General features: G+C 44.3%; 2 protein-coding genes across 4 annotated transcripts in view; both read left to right on the forward strand.

Moving 5' to 3' along the window:
• The window catches only part of LOC103727183 (complement C1q and tumor necrosis factor-related protein 9), a 6,533-nt gene extending 597 nt beyond the window's left edge, over positions 1-5,936 (forward strand). The window contains exons 2-3 of the mRNA XM_008824996.2: positions 2,328-2,390; positions 5,058-5,936. Of these exons, the coding sequence (XP_008823218.1) occupies positions 2,328-2,390; positions 5,058-5,830 (836 nt within the window). The 3' untranslated portion in view covers positions 5,831-5,936. The remainder of the gene's footprint in view (positions 1-2,327; positions 2,391-5,057) is intronic.
• A 5,337-nt stretch (positions 5,937-11,273) lies between these two features.
• The window catches only part of Mipep (mitochondrial intermediate peptidase), a 176,035-nt gene continuing 163,655 nt past the window's right edge, over positions 11,274-23,653 (forward strand). For all 3 annotated transcript variants that reach the window (XM_008824997.3, XM_029559583.1, XM_029559584.1), the window contains exons 1-4: positions 11,274-11,586; positions 15,037-15,210; positions 19,291-19,379; positions 22,155-22,241. In XM_008824997.3, coding sequence (XP_008823219.1) covers positions 11,380-11,586; positions 15,037-15,210; positions 19,291-19,379; positions 22,155-22,241 — 557 coding nt within the window. In that variant the 5' untranslated portion in view covers positions 11,274-11,379. The remainder of the gene's footprint in view (positions 11,587-15,036; positions 15,211-19,290; positions 19,380-22,154; positions 22,242-23,653) is intronic.

The raw sequence follows: 23,653 nt of genomic DNA on the forward strand, positions 1-23,653 counted from the left end.
CAAAGGAACAATTGGGTGGCAAAACCAGTAGCACCACACACACACACACACACACACACACACACACACACATACACACACTCACAATGGATGCTTGAAACCATAGACAGCACAGAACCCTATAGATAACTTTGTTTTACCTTCTACATACATAACCTATGATAAAGCTTAATTTCTAAATTAGGTAAAGGGCTGAACTTTAATAAGAAAATAGATCAAGTATTACACTAGACTGTAATTAAGTTGCCAGACTCAGTGCTCTTACACCGGTAAAATCATTAAGTTAAACTTAAGGTTATTTCAACATAAGCATCATGACAGTGCAATGGTCATTATAATAATGGAGATGCTACAAAGTGACTAAAGGGAAGGTGCACACATACCTCCAAGTGCTGGATCATAGCATGTACCACCATGCATGGCTTTGTGGGGTTTTTTTAATATGTGAGGTTTTGATGATCAAATACTTTTTACACATGAAAAGACAGATGATTGCTACATAACTGAAGAATAATATACTCATATATCCCATATATAATATAGAATACCAAATTGACCTCTCCCTTCTCAAATCATTCTCCTTCTTCCCCAGTGTTATTCTCCTCACCCCCATCTCTCTCTACCTAGGTCTCATGTATCCTAGGCTGGCCTCACACTTGCTATGCACCCAAGAATGAACTTAAGTTCATCCTCCTGCCTCTACCTCCTGGGATTCCAGGCATATACCACCATGCCTGCCTCAAAACATTCTCTCTCTCTCTCTCTCTCCCTCTCTCTCTCTCTCTCCCTTTCTCCCTCCTTCCCTCCCTTCCTCTGGTATAGTAAGTGTGGTGCATGCATGCAAGATGCAGGTGTGTGTGCCTGTACCTCATATCTGGACTCCAGAGCAGAAGGTCAGGCATTTTTCTTCTACTGAAATGGAAGCTTGCCATTTTGACTAGGTTGGTTGGCCAGCAAATCCTTGGGATCTACCTGTCTGCCACCAAATGCTGTGGTCACACCTGCCTTTTTACATGGGTCTGTGAATTTGAACTCAGGTCCTGCACTTACAGAGTAGGTGCTCTTGCCCACTAAGCCATCTCCCTAGCCCCATCAAAACACACTTCTTTAAAGCATATGTTTTATATATTTTCCATTAGGTTCATATATTGTATTCAACATGTTATTTCTTAGAAGGGTAATAGTAAACCATACTGCTTGGCCTGAGAATCATTGCATCTTTACCCCATCCTTTTAAATGTGTTGTTACATAGTCAATATACATTTAGTACACTGTCCATGATTCAGACATAAACTTATACTGGTTAGGGTCCATGTTCATGCCCTGCCTTGGGTTGTGTGGTAGCAGAAGCTTTGAGGGCATGCTACAGAACACACGAACTGAGAACTGAGGAAACCCAAAGAGAAATTGGGATAGGAAAGCTCAGGCCTTGGGATGATGTGCAGAGGGAATAGGTGTGGGTAAGGAGACTAGTGTGGGGTACCTCCCACTTGGCAGCCCCTCAGGACCCAGGGTTTGTTTGGGAGCATCCAGGATGCCAGGCATTAAGAAAATACAAATTAACCTGTGTCGCCCTCCCATGCTGGAATCTGGAGGCTGCCAACTTCCTTTCATCATATAGCTGGATTGGGGCTGAGGGGTTGGGGCTACTTTGGATGAGCTGAGGTGAACTATCGTCTTATGAGTTCTTATGTTGCCACGGCTCAGTCACATGCACCAGGTGAAGGTAGAGATCTGAGGGATCTGCTCCAAGTCTCAGGACTAGTGTGTGGCTAGCAGAACCCCAGTGTCCCACCACAGTTTGCCGGGTGATGTTCTCCTCCTGTCTGGTACTAGAGATCCTTCCAGAACTTGCCCTTCCATCCCCAATAGTCACACTGTGGAGTCTGGTGAATCTTCCACTCCAATCTCCACATGAGAGGAACAGAAAGAGCCAGGCAGGGCCTCCCAGTTCAGATTGCTCTGAGTTCTCATCCAGCAATAAAATAGCAGTCTGGCCCTCAATGTCTCTGGGAACCAGCGTTCTTGTTTTGCGCAGGCTCAATGTCTCCAGGGGCCACCCCTTAGCCTGCTTTGTGCATGCTCCTGGGACACCCCACAGCTGGGTGCTTGGGAAGTCACCAACTCATTTCATAACTCACTCACCCTACCTGGTGCTACACCTTGGACACTCACTCATGGATGCCACTTCCACCTGCATTAGTGGGAAGAGGAGTGGGTTTGGGCACCCCAGGACTCTCCCACACCCATCGCCCCTGGAGATCCATGGCTGGAAAAATCAGAATTGGAATCTCAACTCTTGTATGCTTTCCTCCTTCCCACCTAGGAGAACCAGGACGTCCTGGGGGCCCAGGGAAGGACGGAATGAGTGGAGAGAAAGGCGAACCAGGTCAGCAGCGGCTGTGCAGTGACCTGTCCACAGTACCCTAAAGACGGCGGACTGAGGAGCTGACAGCAGCTTTGTTAAGTGCTTCTGAGGGCTGACCTGCCGGGTGCTCCCAGGATGAGCCACCAACAGAGGCAACTCATTCTCCATCTGCAAGAGCCCCAGATGAAAGAGGGATCAATAACCTTCCTGGAAAGGGTCAAATGGGAAACAGTTTCAGCTTAGTGGGCAATGTGATCTGTCTTCCCATGCACCAAAAAGCAGCTTTACATTAGATGCTACACAGATAAGTTTGGCTGTGTTTCAGGAAGTGGTGGTATGAAACTTGACACCTAACTTTACATACATTTCACATAGTTTGAGATAGTTTTGTTTTTCTTCAGTACTGGGGGTTAAACCTAGGATCTCCTTCATGCCAGGCAAATGCTGTACACCAGCCTTCTTTTAAAACTGTTTATTAGCATATATTAATTATGCATAACAATGGGTTTCATTACGATACCGTCATACATCTGAATAATATACTCCAATCATATTCATCCCTGTTACCCTCTGCTGTCCCCCTCCCATTCCCACTGACCTCCTTCCTTTTCCCAACTAGACCCCTCTTCCTCTTTCATGTCTCTTGGTGACCCAATGAGTTTCATGAGGGCTGCTAACAAGCACATAGATAAAGATTTGTTTACAGGAGCTTGGGCACCTTACCAGTGACTACACCACTGAAGAAAATGTCTTTTCCCTATCAACAGTTGATTGTCTATAAATACCCCCCTCCGGGTAGGCATGAGCCCTTCTTCCCTATACAACAGGGTGCTGATGGGCCCAATCTTGTGCAGATCTTGCGTAGGTAATGACAGCTGCTGTGAGTTCAAGAGTGCAGCAGCCATGTCATGCCTGGAAGCCTGTGTTCCATCTCTCTCCTCTTCCCTTCTTCTGGCTCTTACATTCTTTCCACTCCTTCTGTGATGTTCTCTGAGCCCTGAAGGGAGTGATACAGATATCCCATTTCTGGATGAGCATTGGATAGTCACTTGTTCTCAGCACCTTTTTGGTTTGGGCTTTATTTATTTATTTTTTTAACCTTTTGAGATAGTTGAAGCTGGCCTTGAACTTACTCAGTAGATCAGACAAGCTCTGAACTTGTCATTCTCCTGCTTCAGCCTCCGGAGTATTTAGGATGACAGGCCAGTAGCCACCAGACCAAGCTGGGATGTTATTTTTTTTTCCCATTTAAACATATTTGGTTTAGCTTCTGGGCTGTATAAAATCAGGTAAGAGGACAGATTTGGGCAGCAGCCACATGTGCTGACCTCTGACTTAGTGGGTGATCACCAAGGAGGAAGGATCTACCTCACTCAGTGCATATGGCCCTACTGCAGGGAGAAGGTGACACTGGGTTGGGTCCTGGGCTGCAGGTACAGCTCAGTGGCAGATGCTTGCCTAGAATGAATTGGGGCCCCCAAAAGTAGGGAGCAACTGATGGGGAGAGAGGTGACTGTCATATCAAATGTGTGCATCTCACTCTGGGCATTCTAAGGTTTTTTTATGGAATACATAGTCCTGCAAACTAGGTAACATTACCATCTCAACCCTAAAAATGAGGGAACAGACATGACAGAGACTTAGCAGCAGCCTGTAGGGTGTGTTCTTGTGCACCACGGTTGGAGATGGAGTGGTGTTCTGGCATAGAAATACAGACTCTATGCTCATAAATACCACTGCCATTGGGCATGGTACTGCACACCTTTAATCCCGGCACTCAGGAGGCAGGGGCAAGCAGATCTCTTGAGTTCAAAGCCAGCCTGGTCTACATAGCAAGTTCCAGGCCAGCCAGGGATACATGGGGAGACCCTGTCTCAAAAATAAATGCATATATAAACAAATACCACTGTCCTCTAATCCAGGTGGAGGAACTGAAGTGCAGAGTGTTCATGTAGACTGAGGAAAAGTGAGGTGGAAAGGGCTAGAACTGATAATTTACAAGCATGTGTTCCACACTGAAGATTTGATGTTGGGTCTACTCCTTTTGGGGTTCTCACATCCTAGGACTGAGAGTCTGTTACTAAGCAGCCTGGATTGACCTGCTTTTTGTCATCCTTTCCATCTCAGAAGTGTGTTTCTCCCAAGGGTGGCCTTGTTTCTGGGTCAACATGGGACACTTCAGTGGTATAGAGTTGTCATTGCTCATATGAGCCCGGATGCTGACTCAGGAGACAGGAGCCAAAAGTGCTTTTGGAGGCTGGGGATGTTGCTCAGTTGATAAAGTGCTTGCTTAGCATGCATGAAGCCCTGGATTTGATTGCCAGCATTGTGTAAATTCAGAGTGGTGGCTCACAGCTGAAATCTCAGCATTCAGGAAATGGAGGCAGAAGGATGGGAAGTTCAAGGTCATCCAGTCACCCTTGGCTACATATTGCGTTTGAGGCCACCCTGGCCTATATGAGATCCTGTCTCAAATAAAAGTGGTTTTTCTGAGTGTGTGCACCCACATATGGTATGCATTTCCCTACATGCAAATTATGAGTTCATGAAATTTCATAATCTGAGCAGATCCTGAACTCACACACCACTTTGTCCCAATTAAATGCTTAATAATAGAAAAAAAAAACCCAACATTGTTCATGAGGGAATGCTTCATAAACTACCTCTTCATTCTCTTCCTCTATTCAGGAGCAGCCGGAAGAGTTGAAGCAAAAGGCATCAAAGGTGACCCAGGCTCCAGAGGATCCCCAGGGAAACATGGTCCAAAGGGATCCATTGGTCCCCCAGGAGAGCAAGGGTTCCCAGGAGAGACTGGCCCTCAGGGGCAGAAGGGGGATAAAGGTGATGTGGGTCCCACAGGTCCAGAAGGACTAATGGGCAGTGCTGGACCTTTGGGTCCCAAGGGCTTACCTGGCCCAGCAGGCCCCATTGGCAAGCCGGGTCCCAAAGGAGAAGCTGGACCCATGGGCCCCCAGGGCGAGCCAGGAGTCAGAGGAATAAGAGGCTGGAAAGGCGATCGAGGAGAGAAAGGGAAAATTGGCGAGACTCCCATCTTGCCCAAGAGTGCTTTCACTGTGGGGCTCACAGTGCTGAGCAAGTTTCCACCTCCAGATGTACCCATTAAATTTGATAAGATCCTGTACAATGAACTGAACCATTACAACATAGCGACGGGGAAATTCACCTGCCACGTGGCCGGCGTCTACTACTTCACCTACCACATCACTGTTTTCTCCAGAAACGTGCAGCTATCTTTGGTCAAAAATGGAGTAAAAGTCCTGCATACCAAGGATGGTTACATGAGCTCTGAGGACCAGGCCTCTGGTGGCATCGTGCTGGAGCTGAAGCTTGGGGACGAGGTGTGGATGCAGGTGACAGGAGGAGAGAGGTTCAATGGCTTGTTCGCAGATGAGGACGATGACAGCACGTTCACAGGCTTTCTTCTGTTCAGCAGTTCATGAGGCAGAGGACTCTGAATGTGGGCCTTGTAGGCACAGCGGAAAATCCACTCCTGAAATTTGTTTCATGTGACTTAGAATCTTTTAAAGAATAAAATTATAAACAGTTGTCTGCTATAATCATTCTCCAGTGCTGGAGAAGGAATCCAGGGTTATGTGAATTCCAGGCAAGTGCTGTGCCACAGTGCTATACCATCAAGCTGCTATACCATCAAGCTGCTATACCATCAAGCTGCTATGCCATCAAGCTGCTATACCATCAAGCTGCTATACCATCAAGCTGCTATACCATCAAGCTGCTCGTGACAATGCATCTAACCCTATCATCCCACTACCCAGGAAGTCCTTTGCATGTGTGTTTGTGGTGGGAAGAGAGTTCTGCTGTCACATTACTGCTCTAAGGGCCATATTATGATTTGTTATTTGTCTGTTTCTGATCACATTAGGGAGAAAGTCAGTGACCCTAGGTTGTGGCTGAGTGGGTGCAGCACTCTCGTGACATGCATGAGGTCTGGGTTCCATACTCAGCACTGTAAAAAGAAAGAAAACATTAATTCCATTTAGTGACTAATGGCTTTAAGCAGCTATCAGTGAGGTACTCTTTTTTTTTTAAATATTTATTATTATTTTTTATGTGTATGTGTGTATTGCCTGCATGTAGGTAAATGCTCCCATGCTGTGCAATGCCCGTGGAGGTCAGAAGAGGCTGTCGGATCCCCTGGGACTGGAGTCACAGACAGTTGTTAGCTCCCATGTGGGTGCTAGATCCAAACCCAGATCTTTCTGCAAGAACAGTGTTCTTAACTGCTTAGCCATCTCTCCAACTCCTCAGTGTGGTACTCTTGATGAAGATACTTTATTTTCTGACTTAGGCGTCCATTGTTACTCTATCCAACAAACAGTTGGAATGAATCTATTCATTTTCTAGGACTGCCATAAACAAACTTGGTGACTTAAAACAACAGAATGAAGGGGCCGGAGAGATGGCTCTGTGGTTGAGAGCACTGACTGAGGACCTGGGTTCAGTTCCCAGCACCCACATGGCAATTAACAACCATCCATAACTCCAGTTCCAAGGGATCCAACACCCTCTTCTGGCTCTACCAGCATTGAACACATGTGGTGCACTTACAGACCTGCAGGCAAAACACTCATACACATAAATTAAAAATAAATAAATAAATACAAATTAAAAACAGAATGTACTGTGTCACAGTTCTAGAAGAAGAAGTTCAAGGTCCATGTGTCAGCAAGGCTATGATGGCTCCTAAGTCTCTGAAGGAATATCCTTCCCTGCCACTTGCGGCTTCTAGCAGCCCTTGGTATCCCCTGGCTTGAGGCAGCATCAGTTTGGTCTGTCTTCAGCTCCTCATAGCTGGTTTCTTTCTGTAACTGCCCCCACCCAAGATTCCGTTTTCTTATAAGGATAGAAGTCATATTGCATTAAGGCCTATCTCAATCTGATGGCATCTGTAAGGACCCTATTTCCAAATAAGGTCATATTTGTAGTTATCAAGGACTGGGTCTTTAAGATATCTTTTTGGAGACAAAAGTCTACTCATAACAGTCTGCCTTCTAGACCTGTCCCAAAGTTGGTATCTTTCCCATGTGCAAAATATATTGAGCCATCCTAACATCCCCAACAGTCAACTCCCCAATTTCTGCATCATCTCTTATGTCCAAAATGTGACCATCTAAGGCATTTAAATCAGCAACAGGAGAGACATACTATGTGATTTATGCTGGAGCAGAATCTCTCCACCTGGAAACCATAAGTCAGACAAGCTATTGACTTCCAAAAATACAGTGGCAGGATAGGCATAAGATCAACTTTCCCATCCAGAGGGGAGAAACAGAAAGGAAAAAAGGCCTCACAATTTTCAAGCCAGTCTGAAAGCCACCAGGCAAAAAAACTATTGAATTGAACCTGAGGCCTCACATGTGCTAGGCAAGCATTCTGCCACTGAGCTATTTTCCCAACCTCTAGTATTTTTAATTGAGCTACAAAAAGAAAGAGAGGAAAAAATCCTCCAAACCCAACAACAAGAAGAAAATAAAAAATGGGTCGAGAACACCAAACAAGTATGGGTGGGGGAGCCATCTGGGGATGAGTTTACTGAGAGTGAAAGGCAAACTTCTCCCTTAGGCCTACCATGGACAATTTTGTTTCCATAGATCTCATCACTTCCCCAAAAGCATCCTCCTGCATATCTGTCTATTCTCTGTCTACTCTTTGGTCAAGTTCTTCTGGTGGTGTAGACCATGCCTACACTCTGAGGTGCATGTGGGACTCAGGCTTAGACAATCAGAGTAGCACCTTTGGCCATGGTGACATTTGTAAGCTGACACTGATCCCATCAGAACCTGTGATGTGCTCTGGTGGGCCTGTTGACCAGAAGGCCTGCTCTTTATCAGTTCAAGTTAGAACTAAGAGGACTAAGTCTTGAAGAGTCTGGTATTCACCTTGCTAATCTATCAAGCCCAAGAATGAAGCCAGACAGAGCTGGAGATAGAGATCCCAGCTGCTGTGCTTGATATGGGTCTCCCAAGTTTCCTGTGTGGAAACTTAATGCCCAGATTTATAAGTTATTGGCATTTGAAGGTATGGTCTTGTGAGGTTACTGGATTAGATGAGGCCACAAAGGTGGGGCACATATGATGGCATTAGTGGCCTTATAAGAAAAAGGAAGAGGATGGTTGGGGAGATGACTCAGCTGTTAAGAACATTTGCTGTTCTTCCAGAGGACCTGGGTTTAATTCCCAGCACCCACATGGTGGCTAACAACCACTGTAACTCAAGTTTCAGGGGATCCAACACTCTCTTCTGGTCTCCACAGGCATTGCACACATGTGGTGCACTTACATACATGCAAGAAAAACACTCATACACATAAAATAAAGATAATAAAAATATTTTAAACAAAAAAGAAAAGGAAGAGAGACCTTGCTGTGTGATGTCTCTACCATGTTGTCATGCAGCTCGGAGCCCTTACAGGTTCCGGTTCTGTGTTCTTGGGCTTCCCTACCTTTAGAGTTGGTGGAAATAAATTTCTTTCTTTCATAAATTACTAATCTGAGGTGGTCATAGTCTGAAACCGTATTAAAGCATCTGTTCTGATGATATTGATTAGGCTTTTAAATCCAACTGGACTTAAGGGCAGAGGTACTATTCTGTTGTGTGAGCTAACACATCTTTGTTTGTGTATACCTGTCTGACGGTGTTGCTGTCATTGTTACCACCTCTTCCATTTAAAATAATCTTAAATGACTCAGGATCAAGAATAGGAGAAACAGTGGGAAAAGTCCAAGACTAAGAGCTGGGGTACATCAGATATGATTCAGTTATGACAGAGGAATTTGAATTGGGCCAGTAATGTAGCTTTTTTGTGGTGCTCCAGGTCCTTACTGTGTAAGAAAGCCTGAACTGAATAATTTCATAGGATCCTAATCTTTTTCTAAACTTATGAAAAGTATCACCTATGGTTAAGTTAGCTTGATACATTTTCTTATGCTGGGAATCTAAACTGTACATATTCATTAAATTTGCTAAAGTTTCATATTCATCTTTTCAGTTTGAAATAACCATTCTCACCATAATGTTTTAGTTCCTTATGTGATCTTACTGTAGGTGCTGTTTGGGTGATGTTTCCTGTGGATTCTTTACCTGATCCACCCAGATACCTGGTGGTGATAGTGAATTGTCCATATGTATTCACAACTTATGTGCTCATTGGAACATGTGTGCCTTTAGTGTTGATTTCTAATCCTGGTGGTGGTTAACCATCATTGCCAGCTTGACTGGACTTAGAATCACTTGGGAGACACACGTCCTAATCTGTCTGTGAGTGATTTTCTAGAAAGGTTTAATTGAGAAGGGAGGACACCCTGAATGATGGTGGTGCCATTCCATGGGCTAGGATCACAGATGCATAATAAGGAAAATGGGAGGTGGTGAGCCAAGCACCAGCATTCATCTCTCTTTGCTTCCTAATCTGCCCAGTTGTGGGAAAGATGCTGCCACACAGCTGTGGGCACTCTTGGTAGCATGCCTCCCTGCCATGATGGATCCTAGCCCCTGAACCCTGAGCCAAAATAAACTTTTTCTCCATTAAGTTGAATTTGGTGAGAACTTTGGTGACAGCAACGAGTTACTGATACAGCTGGTCACACTTGAGAACAAGTAATAGAAAAGAAAATTACTCAAACTCTCTCTTTTGTTGCCTGGCAACAGTGTTAGTGGTTTTGCTCTGCCAGGAAACTCCCACCACCAAGCACTACCTCACCACAGGCTGAAAGCTTTGGGTCTGTCAATCATAGATGGGTCTCTACGAGCCAACACAGATTTATTGCTTGCTTGTTTGTTTTGAGACAGGGTCTCACTGTAGCCCCAGCTAGCCTGGAACTCACTCTGTATACCAGGCTAGCCTCTATCTCATAGAGATCCACCTGTTTCTGTCTCCTGAATGCCAAGATTAAAGGCCCGCATCACCACACCTGGCTTTGCTCAGATTAAAAAAACAAACAAACAAACAAAAAAACCAAAAACCAAGCATGGTGGCTCACACCTATAATCCCAGCCCTTGAGATATTGAAGCAGGAGAATTGTTATGAGCTAAAGGCTAACCTGGGCTACATGTGAGTTTCAGACTGGCATGGGGTAAAATGACTCAAGCTGAGTGAATGTTTAAGGCATGGCATTTCTCCTACACGACAATCTGGAAGGCGTCATCAGACAGAATGTACCTGACCCATTTTCATTTCTGTTGTGAGAGAATACCAATTCAAAGGAGAAAGGGCTTATTTTGGCTTACAGTTCCAGAGAGATGGAATCCATCATGGCGGGAAGACCTCGCAGTAGGAGCAGAAAACTGACTGATCACATGACATAAGCACTCAGAAAAAAAGAGAAAGAGCAGCAAGTGGGTCCACCCTATAAACCTCAGAGCCTGGCTGAGGCAATGTACTTCTTCCAGAAAGGCTCCATTTCCTAAACGTTCCATAATTTTCTCAAATAGTGCTACTAGCCTGGAGACCAAGTGTTCAAATTCATAAGCCTACGGGGCTCATGTTCAAACAACAGCAGTGTGCCTTGAGACTGGGATTTGAAGCCACAAGAATTGCAATTTCCCTATCCACACTCCATCTAAACCATCAGGATTAAGGAGGTGCGCTTGATCAGGAAAGAGGGAGTTTTCTGAATTATCACGCACTGTCACTGGGTTTCTTCTGAGACGCCATCAAGAACTCACAGGGCTGCGTCCTCACATTCATGTCCCGCACTGGTAAGACTGTCAAAGTGTGAAAGACTTCTTTCCACATCCCTGTCTCATGGGCGCTGAAGGCAAACCCGAGACGTTTTTCCTCCAGACACACGAGGGCGCTACAAAACGGCGGCTGCTCAGAAGGCGGCGGGGTGACGCTCTTGCTCAGGAGAGGAGACGTACGCGTGTGGAGCAGACCCGGAAGCGCGGGCATTAGGTGCCGCGGCGTGGGCCGCTGCCTTGGAAACTGGGGCGGGCGCTCCCTTTTGGAGCCTGGTGGATCTGGGAAAGATGCTGCAGGAGGTCGGCAGAATGCTGTTCGCCCGAAAGCTGGGCGGCCTCGGAGCGGGAGCGGCTCGGCGACCTGGGCGTGCAGGCCGGGGTGGCCTGGCAGCAGGGGGCCGGGCCCGGGGTGTCAGCACCAGCTGGTCCCCGGTGGGCGCCGCCTTCAATGTCAAGCCCCAGGGCCGTCTCCTGGACCTGTTTGGAGAGCGTCAGGTGAGCGCGCGGGACGGGTTCCGTGTCCCAGCGGCTAGCCGAGGTCCGGCCAAGATCGTTGAGTGCCGGGAACAGGGCATGCACTTGGAGATGGTGCCCGGCTCTCCGTCCTTGGGGGCAGAGTGGTTCCCAGGAGCTGCATCCTCGTGGGCAGCTTGCTCCACGTGGGCTTGAAGTTGGTCTGGGGCCCACCCACTTCCCACTTAGCCGGTCTCCTGCCAAGTTTGCCTTTTCCCTTCCACCCTACTCTGTGCCATCATTAGAGACACATTTGGCTTAAGAATTAATATTTGGCATAAAATTGTATTTGCAGGGACACTCTTATCTTTGGTCATGTAAGTAACCATTCCACTGAAAATTCTGTCACACCTTAATAAATCATTTCAAAGCTTTAGGTTTGCTGTTTTAAAACAGAGCCCTGTTAAACCAGGCGTGGTGGGACCTGCTTGTAGTCCCGACACTTGAGAGGAAGGAGGCTCACTTGTTGAAGGGCGGTCTCTCTTAGCGAGTTTGAGGCCAGTCTGGGCTACTTAAGACGCTGTCTCGGAAAACAACACAACAGACAAAACCCTAGAGAGAGTCCTCAGATTCCCCGTAGTGCCTTGGGGTTAATTTCTTGGCCTAGGACATCACTAGACCGAATTATTTGGGCCTTATTTCCAGGTGGTGTTAGGTGCTTGATAGTGAATGGAAAGCCTGGCAAGCTTGAGGAGGATTTGCAAATGTGTGTGTACTTTGCATTTGTAGATTTTGTCTATTTTAGGGCTACATTTTCTTCATTATACATCGCTTTTTGTGCTTTATAAAGACAAATCTGGGATATGGTTGCAGCCAGCTTCATGTGTGTTTATCTGTCACTAACTTTGTCTATTTGAAAATTCTTTCTGCATAAACGTTCCTCCAAATCTCATAAGGGTATATGATGTTGGGATTAATGGTGTTAGAACTACCTGTTAGTACTGAGCAGAAAGATGTAAGAGGTATGCATGGTTTTGAGTAGATGGAATAGAACTAATTTCAGCCTTTAAAAAGTCACTTTGTGTGTGTCTGTATGTATGTGAGTGCAGCCGTGTGTGGGCCACAGCATACATGTGGGGATCAGAGGACAACTTTTGGGAGTCTTGTTCTTGCCTTCCGCCTTGTTGAGGTAGGACCCCTGTTTTTGCTGCTGGGCTGTATACTCCAGGCTGCCTGACTCTGAGCCTCTATCTTTCTGGGCCGTTTTCTTGTGTCCACCTCCCACCCTGCAATAGGAATGCTGGGATTACAGATGCATGCCACTGAATTTGGCTTTATAAAACATTTTCAAAATTACATTTTGTTTCTTTTGTTTGTTTGTGTGTGTATGTATGTATGTATGTATGTGTGTTTGTATGTATGTATATGTGTATGTGTGTACAGAGGTCAGAGTCAGGTCTCTTCTTCCATCATGTAGGTCTGGTCTTAGGATTAAGCCCAGGTGGTCAGGTTTGGAAGCAAATATGTATATATGTATATATGTATATGGGCGTGAGTATGTCACAGGGCACATGTGGAGTCAGAGATCTGGTTCTTTCTTTCTACTATGTGTGTCCTGGGGACTGAATTTAGGTCATCAGCCTTGGCAGCAAGCATCTTACCAGTGATCCATCTTGCCAACCCTGTTTTTTTTTTTTTTTTTTTTTTTTTTTTTTTTTTTTAGACAAAGCCTGGCTAGCCTGGAACTCACTACTTAGCCCAGGCTGGTCTTGAATTTGAGACCCTTCTGTCTCACCCTCCTTTGTGCTGGGGAATATAAGCATGAATCACCATGCCTTGCTTGGAAATTGATTTTAGCCTTGAAAAATAAAAGAGTTATATAGCTTTTTAGCATTATTTTGATGGGCAGTTTGAGATTTGTGATTCTCAAGAGCAAATTGAGAGCGGTACTGGGAAGTGGAAGAATTCTGTTCTTCATTGAATTAAATTGGTTTAGAGAATTAATCCTGTTTGGTCCTGTCTACTCTGTGCCCAAAGGCTTCATTCATTTTCTTTAGTTCTTAATGTATTTTTTAAAGTGCTTAGTAGTTAAGCATCTAGTTAACCTACAGTTGAGTATCTGTTATATCCCTTGATGTCCTTCATTGAGTTCCACCATGCCTTAGACTTTACATTGGGTAGCTTGCTTTAGAAAAAAAGAAAAAAAAGGTATCCACTTCGCACCTCAACTTCTCAGACTTCTAGAGAGACAAGCTGCAATGGGAAAGTGTGGGCTTCAGAGGATACGGAGCGGGGCATGTTGGGTTCTTCCCACTGCCCCCAGTGACCTCAGCAGAGTTTGCTAACCTCTTTTTGGCCTCAAACTCAATATGTATCTGAGATTGGCCTTGATCTTTCTGTCTCCTCCACCTCCTTAGTGCTAGAATTCAGATGTATACCATCATGCCCCACATGTTTTTGCTAGTCTTTTAAACACCTGTTTCTTTCTGGGCATTGGTGGCACCCATATATAATCTCAGCACTTGAGGGGCTTAATCAGGAAGATGTCAAGTTCTAGGCCTCTCTCTCTCTCTCTTTCTCACAACCCCCAATTTTTTAAAAAAGCATATTTCTATGTCTGTGAAAGGAGTGTGGTCTTGTAATTCAGATGGGAGAACCTGTGTAAAGTACCTAGCACACATCAGCATGCATAATATTAAATGCTTGCCTTTTCCTGCCTTCCTGAGCGTTCCAGCAGCTGTGACTGAACTGCTACATAATGAGGGTTGTTCTTATGAGATTAGTGATTTGTTTTTTCTTTATCAAAATATTGAACTGCCTTTGGAAAGTATCAAAATTGCTGTCAGTTTCAGTCCATGACTGCATTTGATATTGTTTGCAGTGTCTCTACTTGATAGCCAGCTGATGATCTCCAGTTTATAGTAGTGGAGGATGGATTGGTGTTACCTGTGGAGACCTTGCTCTGTGAGGAGCATGGTCCTAGGCCTTTTACACACAGTTCCTGATTTAGCGTCTATTTCCAAGCTGTTAAACTTGTACCTCATTGTATGAGTGAAAAACCTGAAACCTAGGAGGAGAGATCATGTGACCAAGACTATAGGCTAATTATCACCACTAGTGTCTGTTAAGAGCTGTCTGTGTGTCAGGCACTGTTACGGTTTGTTTTAAACCTGTGGAACATCATTAAGTCCTTGCACCATTTTCCCCTAGAGCTTTACTGATGGAGCTGAACTTACACCATTTTAGTTCTAGTTTTTGAAAAATAAGTAAAACTTGATGAAAACTTAGCATTTCCAAAGACTATTTCAATGTAGTTGGTGCAGCATTGGAGAGGGAGAGGATTCCCTCAAACTCAGGTGTGAACTGTCTTGAAACACCAACAAAAATCAAAACATTATGAGAAAGTATTTCTACTGAATACCAAAAAACCATATATAACTTGGTATAACTTATATAACTTGATATAACTTGTGCATATTCTTTGGCTCTTAGGGCCTTTTTGGGGTTCCTGAGCTCAGCACCCCTGAAGGATTCCAAGTTGCACAGGAAGCAGCCTTAAGGAAGTCTGAGTGGCTTGTGGAGCGTGCCTGTGCTACATCCCCAGGGCTGCAGACCGTGCTCATCTTCGACGAGCTCTCTGATGCCCTCTGTAGAGTGGCTGACTTGGTAAGACTTGAAACCACCTGTTCAGGCTGTTGCCATTGAAGTTCCTCCCTGGTTTAAGATTACTAGTGAACTATGTGGTGAGAAGTGTCTCAACTTAGAGACCATGGCATATGTTGTCATTTGAAGTATGTAGGGAAGGTGCTGCTGACAACGAGCACTTTCTACAAAGTAAGAAATATATGTACATATATAGTAAGAGAACCTTGAACACTCAGCAGAGCGTTTGGTTCACAAAGGGTCATTCATGAAAGCTTTGACCACAACTCTACAAGAATATTTTATGTATATTTACGTAAAAATTCATCTTTTTCAAAAGCAGAATGAAAACCAGTTTTTAATTTTTTTTTTTTAGACAGAGTCTGTAGTCCAGGCCATCTTTGAACTCTGTATGTAGCCAAGCCTCTGTCTCCCAAGTGCTTGAGATTACCTGATTGCCCCATCATACCCAGTTTATGCTGGGGATTAAACCCAGGACCTGTATGTGCTAGGCAAACATTCTACCAACTGAGCTATATCCCTATCCTGAACTAGTTTTATAAGTCTTTTTTTAAAAAAATATTTTATTTATTATTTTACGTATATGAGTGTATTGCCTGCATGTATGTAAGTGCACCCGTGCCATGCAGTGCCTGTGGAGGTCAGAAGAAAGTGTTGGGTCCCCTCGGGAATTGGAGTTACAGACTGTTGTTAGCCACCGTGTGGGTGCTGGGAACCAAACCTGGGTCCTCTCCAAGAGCAACCACTGCTCTTAAGTGCTGAGCCATCTCAGCCCCTTATAAATCTTTTTAGGAATGCCTTTTTATTGAACTATCAAAGACTTTACAATTGCATTTTAAAGGTGAAAAGGAAGTACAGCTAGGTTTCTTTATCAGCTAAGAAACCATTACTGAAGGCATGATTTTCTTTTTTTTAAAGTTTTTAAAATGACAAAGTTATTTATTGTGTGTGTTTGTGTGCGCGCACATGCACGAGCATGCACACATACCATGGCATGTGTCTGGAGGTCAGAGAACAGCTTTCAAGAACTGGTTCTTTCCACTGTGTGGGTCCTGGGATCAAGCTCAGGCTGTCAGGCTCAGTGGCAAACACCTTTACCCACTGAGCCATCTTGCTGGCCTTGAAAGCATGATTTTCTGTCAGCCCCAAATAGACAAATTGTCTATTTTTAGTTAAAAAAAATTATGTATATGAATGTTTTACCTACATATATGAAAGTGTACCACATGCCCAAAGAGACCAGAAGGGAACACTGGATCCCCTGGAACTGGAGTTAAGGGCTATTGTCAGCAGCCATGTGGGTACCGGGAACCAAACCCTAGCCCTCTACAAGAGCAGCCAGTCCTTTTAACTACTGAGTCACCTAGCCCCCTATTTTATTTTATCGCACCCCCCCGTATGTGTGTGTGTGTATGTACATGCACCTACATGCAGCTATGTGTCTCAGTGCATGTATGGAGGTCAGAGGAGTGTCTGATCAGTCATCTTGCTGGAAAAGGGTCAGATCTTGATTACTTGTATCAGTTAATCAGTGAAGGTGATTAGTGAAACATAGAATCTAAAATAGTGATTGTTCATCTTGTCTATGTGGTACTGACTTATGTAGGATATTCCTCACATTAATTCAGTGTTGAGCTCTCTGCATACCAAACACTGTCCTAAGCACCAGGATTAGTTAAAAAATAAGCAGATGAGTTAGATGAGTTAGGCAGTGACCCTGATGGCAGCTTTATCTAGATGATCTGCAACTCACCATGACGTCCAAGCAGGCCTTATTTCATAGCAGCCCTTGTGCCTCGGCCTCCCTTATGCTAGGAGGATTGTAGGTGGGAGCCACCACTCCTGGCTCTCAGTAGTTCTGTCTCTTCTGGAATGTCATAGAAATGGAATCAGATATGCTTCAAGACCAATTTCTTTTATTCGGCCTACTACCTCCCCATTTTTGTGCTTTTCTCTTTCCAGAGCATTTTGTTCCTCTTCCACCCTCCAGCTGAACAATAACACATTTCGTACGATAATACATTCCCTGCAGTAAGTAGTCCCAGCTTTTAAAGGGACTACTGTTGGGTACACACATATACATGTAGGCATAAACCATTAGAATATCTTCCTGTAAAGGGTTTCCCTGGGAGTAGTTTTGGTGTGCACAGACAAGCTTGCTCCATGATGGAGAAATCATGGAGATGCCCTGCCCAAGTCCTGTATTTAGCCATCTTCTTGTGTCATTTACATCTGAAAAGGAAATTGTTAGTGAACATCTCTTAGCATTATATTAGCAAGATCTGTCTGATAGTCACTCATAGGCCTGGAAGCCAGCTGGCTTGTTGTCTTAGTCTGTCTTCATTAATCAAGAATCTAGAAATGTCCCCTACATTTTTTCCTTTACTCTTCATGTCATATCTTTGAGCTTTAAAAAATGTTTATGGATGTCAATAGTGTCTCATTTTGAAAACTGTTTTATAGTTAGATGCCCAAATCCCAGGACTTGGGAAGCCAAGACCAGAGGATCTTGAGTTTGAGGTCAGCCTGAGTTATATAATACAAAGCCAGCCTGAGCTAAATAGTGAGATACTGTTTCAAAACAACAGCTACAACAGCAAAAAACTGCTAAACTGCTGGGTGTGGTGGCGCACGCCTGTAGTCCCAGTACTTGGGAGGCAGAGGTAGGCGGATCTCTGTGAGTTCAAGGCCAGCCTGGTCTACATAGTGAGTTCCAGGACAGCTGGGGCTACAGGGAGACCCTGTCTCAAAAAGACAAAAACAAAACAAAACAAAAAAACCTGTTAAAGAAAGCAAACTATAATGTGATTCATATGTAAAATTATGTAGGTAAATAATTCAAAGAATATTTTTTCCTTTTGGAATTTTTAAGCTATCCTGCCTGTATGATTAATACTATTGTAAAACAAGGGTTTTATTATCTGTCAGCAAATGGACCTTTTAATTAATTAATTAATTAATTTTTAGACAGTTAGCCTGGATCTCACTACATAGACCAGATGGTCTTGCTCTCCCAAGTTCTGGGATTAAAGGTGTGCACCACTGTGCCCCATATATTTGGTCTTTTGAGCCCAGGGTGGTCTGTAACTCTTGATCCTTCTGTCTTAGCCTCCTGAGTGCCAGGACTACAGGCATGTGCCACCACACCTGACTCCCTTGTGATGATTGTATTTCATGTTGTAGTCATACAGATCTTAGAGAATAAAGAAGATATGCAATATTTTGTAGTTTCCTTGCATTTTCTTGTTTTTACTTATAGTTTTTTTTGAAATATTTTATTTTATGTGTATGCGTGTATTGCCTGCATGTAGGTAAGTGCACCCATGTCATGCAATGCCCATGGAAGACAGAAGAGGCTGTTGGATCCCCTGGAACTAGAGTTATGGACAGTTGTTAGCTGCCATGTGGGTGCTGGGAATTGAACCTGGGTCCTCAGCAAGAACAGTCAGTGTTCTTAACCACTGAGCCATCTCTCCAGCCCCTATAGCTGTTTTTTGTATGTACTCAAATGAACTTGAGCACTAATTTCATATGATTTTATTTATTGAAAAAGAATTTTTGCTTAAATTCTACCAGTTGTTGTAGCAGACACAGTATGGTCAGATACCATTCTAGATGGGAATAAGGAATTCATTTTTCTTCTTATAAAAGCTTAGAAAATGTTGTTAAATTGGTTTTGAAACTATATTATGTGCCATTTTTAAAGAGCACCTCTGAATTATTCTTTGGGGCCAGGATAGCTGGGAGAACCAAGCTACAGTTTGAGTTCCAAAGTTTTAGAATATTTGAAACCCAAATCTGCTTTTTGGAATTACGAGATAGGGAGAGTTTGCTGGCTATCCATTTGAAGGTGAGAAGCTTCTAAAATGAAATTTATGAAAATATTTTCTTTGGAATGAAACAGATATGGCTCCAAGGAATAACAGAATTAATAAACATCTAGAAGGAAGCTGCTCTGCCTTACTGGTTGAATCAGGATTCATTCGTGAAAATGCATGGGTCAGGTCAAGGGGTCTTCAGCAGGATCTTGGAAGCCAGAGATCTATCAAATTCCCTTTTGGTTTTGTCTTTCCTCTTTGTTAGGCTGATTTTGTGAAAATCGCACATCCTGAGCCTGCGTTCAGAGAGGCCGCCGAAGAGGCCTGTCGAAGTGTCGGCACCATGGTAGAAAAGTAGGTGCTGCCACCTCCACTGGGCTATACGTGGTGTCGTACACAGTGCCTGTCCCTGGGCAGGGTGGGAGAAGGTGCGGGTGTGACTCATGTGGAGGGTGGGAGGTGGGTGGGAAGACTGTAGGGCAGAGGCTCCCCTCTCAGCATTGTGCTTGGGTTATTCACCTGTCCCCTCTTCTCTATTCCTTTGTAGATGGGGTAATTAAGATGACTTTTAGGGTTGCTGTGAGAATGAAATGAAATAAATATGAGATGCATATAATTGAGTGATTTCTTTTTCACCATTATTACTGATGGTAGGTAGGGCTTCTGAGTATTTTCAGGGTCAATTAGAGTTCCTAGAGTCTCACGAGTCAGTCGTTGTATACATGGCTATGGGCCACAGGCTGAGAAGCCAAAATGTGTATATATATATACACGCGCAATCCCCCTACAGGCCCTTTTAAGTTGGGGTTAGGAATGTCTTAGGAACTGTAAAACTCTTTGGGAGAGCCAAGTCAGGCTGTAGGTAGAGGTTATGGGGAAATAAATTACTCTGAAGCACTTTGGGGGTAATATGAAATGTTTTCAAGCTATTTTTGAGCACTCCACAAAGTGCTTGTTGAAAATCACATGGATGGTGCTCTGTTCTAAAGCACTTAGGTACATAACACCCTGCCAGATCATGTCTGAGGCTGCAGAGAGCCCCCAGGGCTTGCCTTGCATAGGTCTGTGATGGGGAAATAGGGGCCAGGCAATGCCATGAACCTATTTCAGAGACCAGAAGTTGGAGGAATGGGCAGCTTGGGTAGTTGGACAGGCTTTCTGGAAGACCTGATGTCCTAGGGGAGATATGGGTGCTGCCCCTTTTCCACTGAGCAACATTGGCCCACCATAGGCACAGTAAATGTGACTTTTTTTTTTTTTTTTTTTTTTTTTTTTTAACAACCATTGACTTGCTAAAGGGAAAAAGTTGTCCTTGTCACACCTAGATACTGGGCACCCTGAAGGAACTGTAGCAAGGGACCCCTTGGGAGAACAACCACTGCCTTTTGGGGAGTAGCCCAGGAAAGGGTGTCATGGCCAGGTCACCTCTCTGGGGTACCATGAAGGCTGTGTCCCACTGGGTGTATGTACAGCCTGCTCCAAGCACTCTTAAGTTTGTGAGAGGCTAAAGAGAAGCAGGATTGGTAGTGAAGTGGTGGTATTTGTAATCTTCATCTCTTCATGGGGAGTGGTTCAGTCTATTGACGCAAAGCCCTAAAATAGGTTTATGGCCTTGCCTAGAGCTCTGCTTCCTGCTTTCTTCGAGAACCTTGACTCTTTCTCCCTATAGTCTACCTGTGACATTGTTACTAAATTCTTCAGTTGACCAGGCTGATTTCAGATACGTAAGGGAACTGGCTTGTTTTTTGGCAGTGGAGAAAGAGCCTATAATTCGGTGATGTAACATATGCTTCCATAGGACCCAAAACTGCAGTCCTCTACACAGTAAGAGCCCTGGGGGCCAGCAGCAAGTAGGCTCCAGCTTTCCCCTGACTCCTGGGAGCTCTGCCAGGGATTGGGTGATGAAGGCATGCTGAGCATCTTTTGACTGACAGTGACTGCTTTGGACTGTCTGGTATTTGGGAGGATCCATGAAAGTGGTGGCAAAAGAAATCCTTCAGTCCATTAAACACTTCTTTAGTTGTGAACGGCCTGGGGAACTAGCTCATCCTTGAGTAAGGACTGTGCATGATGGATGGTGTTATGGACACTGTTCCTCCCTCAGGATCCACTGGGCAGGAGTAAATTTTAATATAGGCCCAGTTTCCTTGTTGGCCTTGAGGATGCCAGAGCCTTCAGCACCCAGGGAGTGAGGACAGTGGTGCTACAGATTGGGCCAAAGCTGATGCTTGGATCATGGCTCTTTGCTCCAAATTTGGGCCCAGAGTGGGCGGCTGCATAGGTCTGTGAGGGTGAGGATTGTACATGTGGTCTCAGTCAGTCTTCATGGCAGCCTTAAGTTCATAGTGCCACAGTCAGCCAGCCTTGCATGTGGCTATGGCTGCATACCATGTCCTGAGCCATCTCATCCAGGGTGGGCCTGCCACACACTGAGCACAACTGTTTCAGGGTGCTGAACTCAGGACTTTAGGAAAGCTTTGTGTTAATTCAGCTTCTCTTGCCCCCTTCGTTCTTTGAGGTTATTAAAAACCAGACACACGGGAGCTGGAGAGATGGCTCAGTGGTTAAGAGCACTGACTGCTCTTGCAGAGGACCTGGGTTCGATTCCTAGTACCCACACAACGGGTACGAACTGTCCTTAACTCCAGGTCCCAGGGAATCCGAAGCTCTCTTCTGACCTCCACAGCATTGCACAACACAGCATTGCACAACATGTGAGTGCACTCACATACATGCAGGCAATACACTAATGCACATAAAATAAAAATAAGAAAAATAAAATATTAAAAAAAAACCAAAACAACCCCACAGAGTCACTCTCTGCATATTGCTAGTGGAAAGTGGTTCTCCATCACCAAACTGTCCCTTCCCCTCCCCTCTTTCCTGTCTTTCTGCTGCAGCTGCCTACTCAATTTGAGCTTCCCTTTATCGTCTAGGATAGCTAGGGCCATTGACATTTTGCTTAATGGATTGCCTGTCCTTATACTGAACAGTTTCTAAATATGGCTATTATTATTCCTGGCCCAACAAAGACACAGAAAACTACTCCCAAATTTTGGTGTCTGGGCATGGGTATCTTACCGTCTAAGAAAAAAGGGATTAGAAAATCATGTGTTTTCATTTTTCTAGGTTGAACACAAATGTGGAATTGTATCAAAGTCTGAAGAAATTACTAGATGATAAAAAGCTTATGGATTCCCTTGATGCAGAAACCAGGTACTCATCCATTCCTTTGTGTTGCTTATGATTGGCTCTGGAGGCCAGGCTGAGAATGTGATCCTTCTGGGCACTGTGGACCTGGAATGTTCCTCTCCAGGTATCCCTGCGACTCCTGCACTTTGTCTGAGACTCAGCCACACTCTCTTCTCTTCAAACCGTGCCTGTCTGACTCCATCTTCTTTCCTGTATTACTTTCTTCTTAGCCATAATCACTACCAACATCTTATCTGCCAGCTTTGTTTTCATCCCTCTGCCCCACTGGCTGAACTCAGTGAGGGTGCTGCTCAGTCTGTTTTGCTCATTGCTGCATGATGAACAACCAGTGACTACCTTGTTTAGTTGAATAGTTGAGAATTATACCATCTTTATGCCTACATTTCCATAATTGACACCATGGAAAGATATTAACAAATTTGTTTGTTTGGTGGATATCAAGATCCTTGAAATGAATAACTTTGGATTATTAGTAATTTAGATTACAATAACTCAACGTGATGAGAGTCTTAATGCTAAGCCAGTACACAGGAGTATTTGATGTATGATCTCAGGTACCTTATTTCTGTGCTTAAATTTATTTATAAGAGAAGTGTAGAACTGGGAGATGGCTCAGTGGGTAAAGGTGCCTGCCACCAAGCCTCATGACCTGAGTTCAGTCCCTGCAACCCACATGGTGGAGGGAGAGAATCAACTCCTGGAGTTGTCCTCTGACCTCTACATGCCATGGTGTGTGCATCCTCCACATCCCACCCACAACAAAATAAATAAGTTGTAATAAATAAAAAAGATAAGAATAGCAGGTTTGTTATTTATTTGCTCATGATATTTGTGTCATAACACAGAAATTAATTTTTTTTCTCATCCATTTTGACTCGTCCCTTTCCATTTATGGACACTTCTTTGACTGCCTAATTTTCCTCTTCTGCTTCCTTCTCCTTGTCCATCTCTCCATATGTGGCTTATCACCTGAGCCTTTTTCCCCGGGGGCCATATGGGAATGAATCTTGCTGTCAGTCCAGCATATAATTCCAGGCAGTGGAAGCATGGCAAGGCTGAGTATTGGGGGCTTATTTCCCCTACCAACTGGTGCTCAGAAACCTGATTTTGTTTTTCTTGGTTGCATCTGATGCTCAGGATATTAGTGAGGTTAGCTCTGCCATCAGGGTAGTTGTTTGATTATAATTTTAGGATTGATACTGTCTTCATTAGAAGAACACTTGAATGTGTAGTCATCATCCCAGATTTAATACTCACTTGATACTGACTTCATGTAGCAGTAAAAAGTATTACCAGTAAGGTTATTTGGGACCCAGTAGAATCCTCCAGTTCTTTTAATAGATTGACATTTTCATGTTGACTGTGTAAAAAGTCTAGACTAGCAGACCGTTTTAAATACAAAGAACTTGTACCAA

Source organism: Nannospalax galili, unplaced genomic scaffold (genome assembly GCF_000622305.1).
Source record: "Nannospalax galili isolate Female #2095 unplaced genomic scaffold, S.galili_v1.0 scaffold488, whole genome shotgun sequence".
Lineage (NCBI taxonomy): Eukaryota > Metazoa > Chordata > Mammalia > Rodentia > Spalacidae > Nannospalax > Nannospalax galili.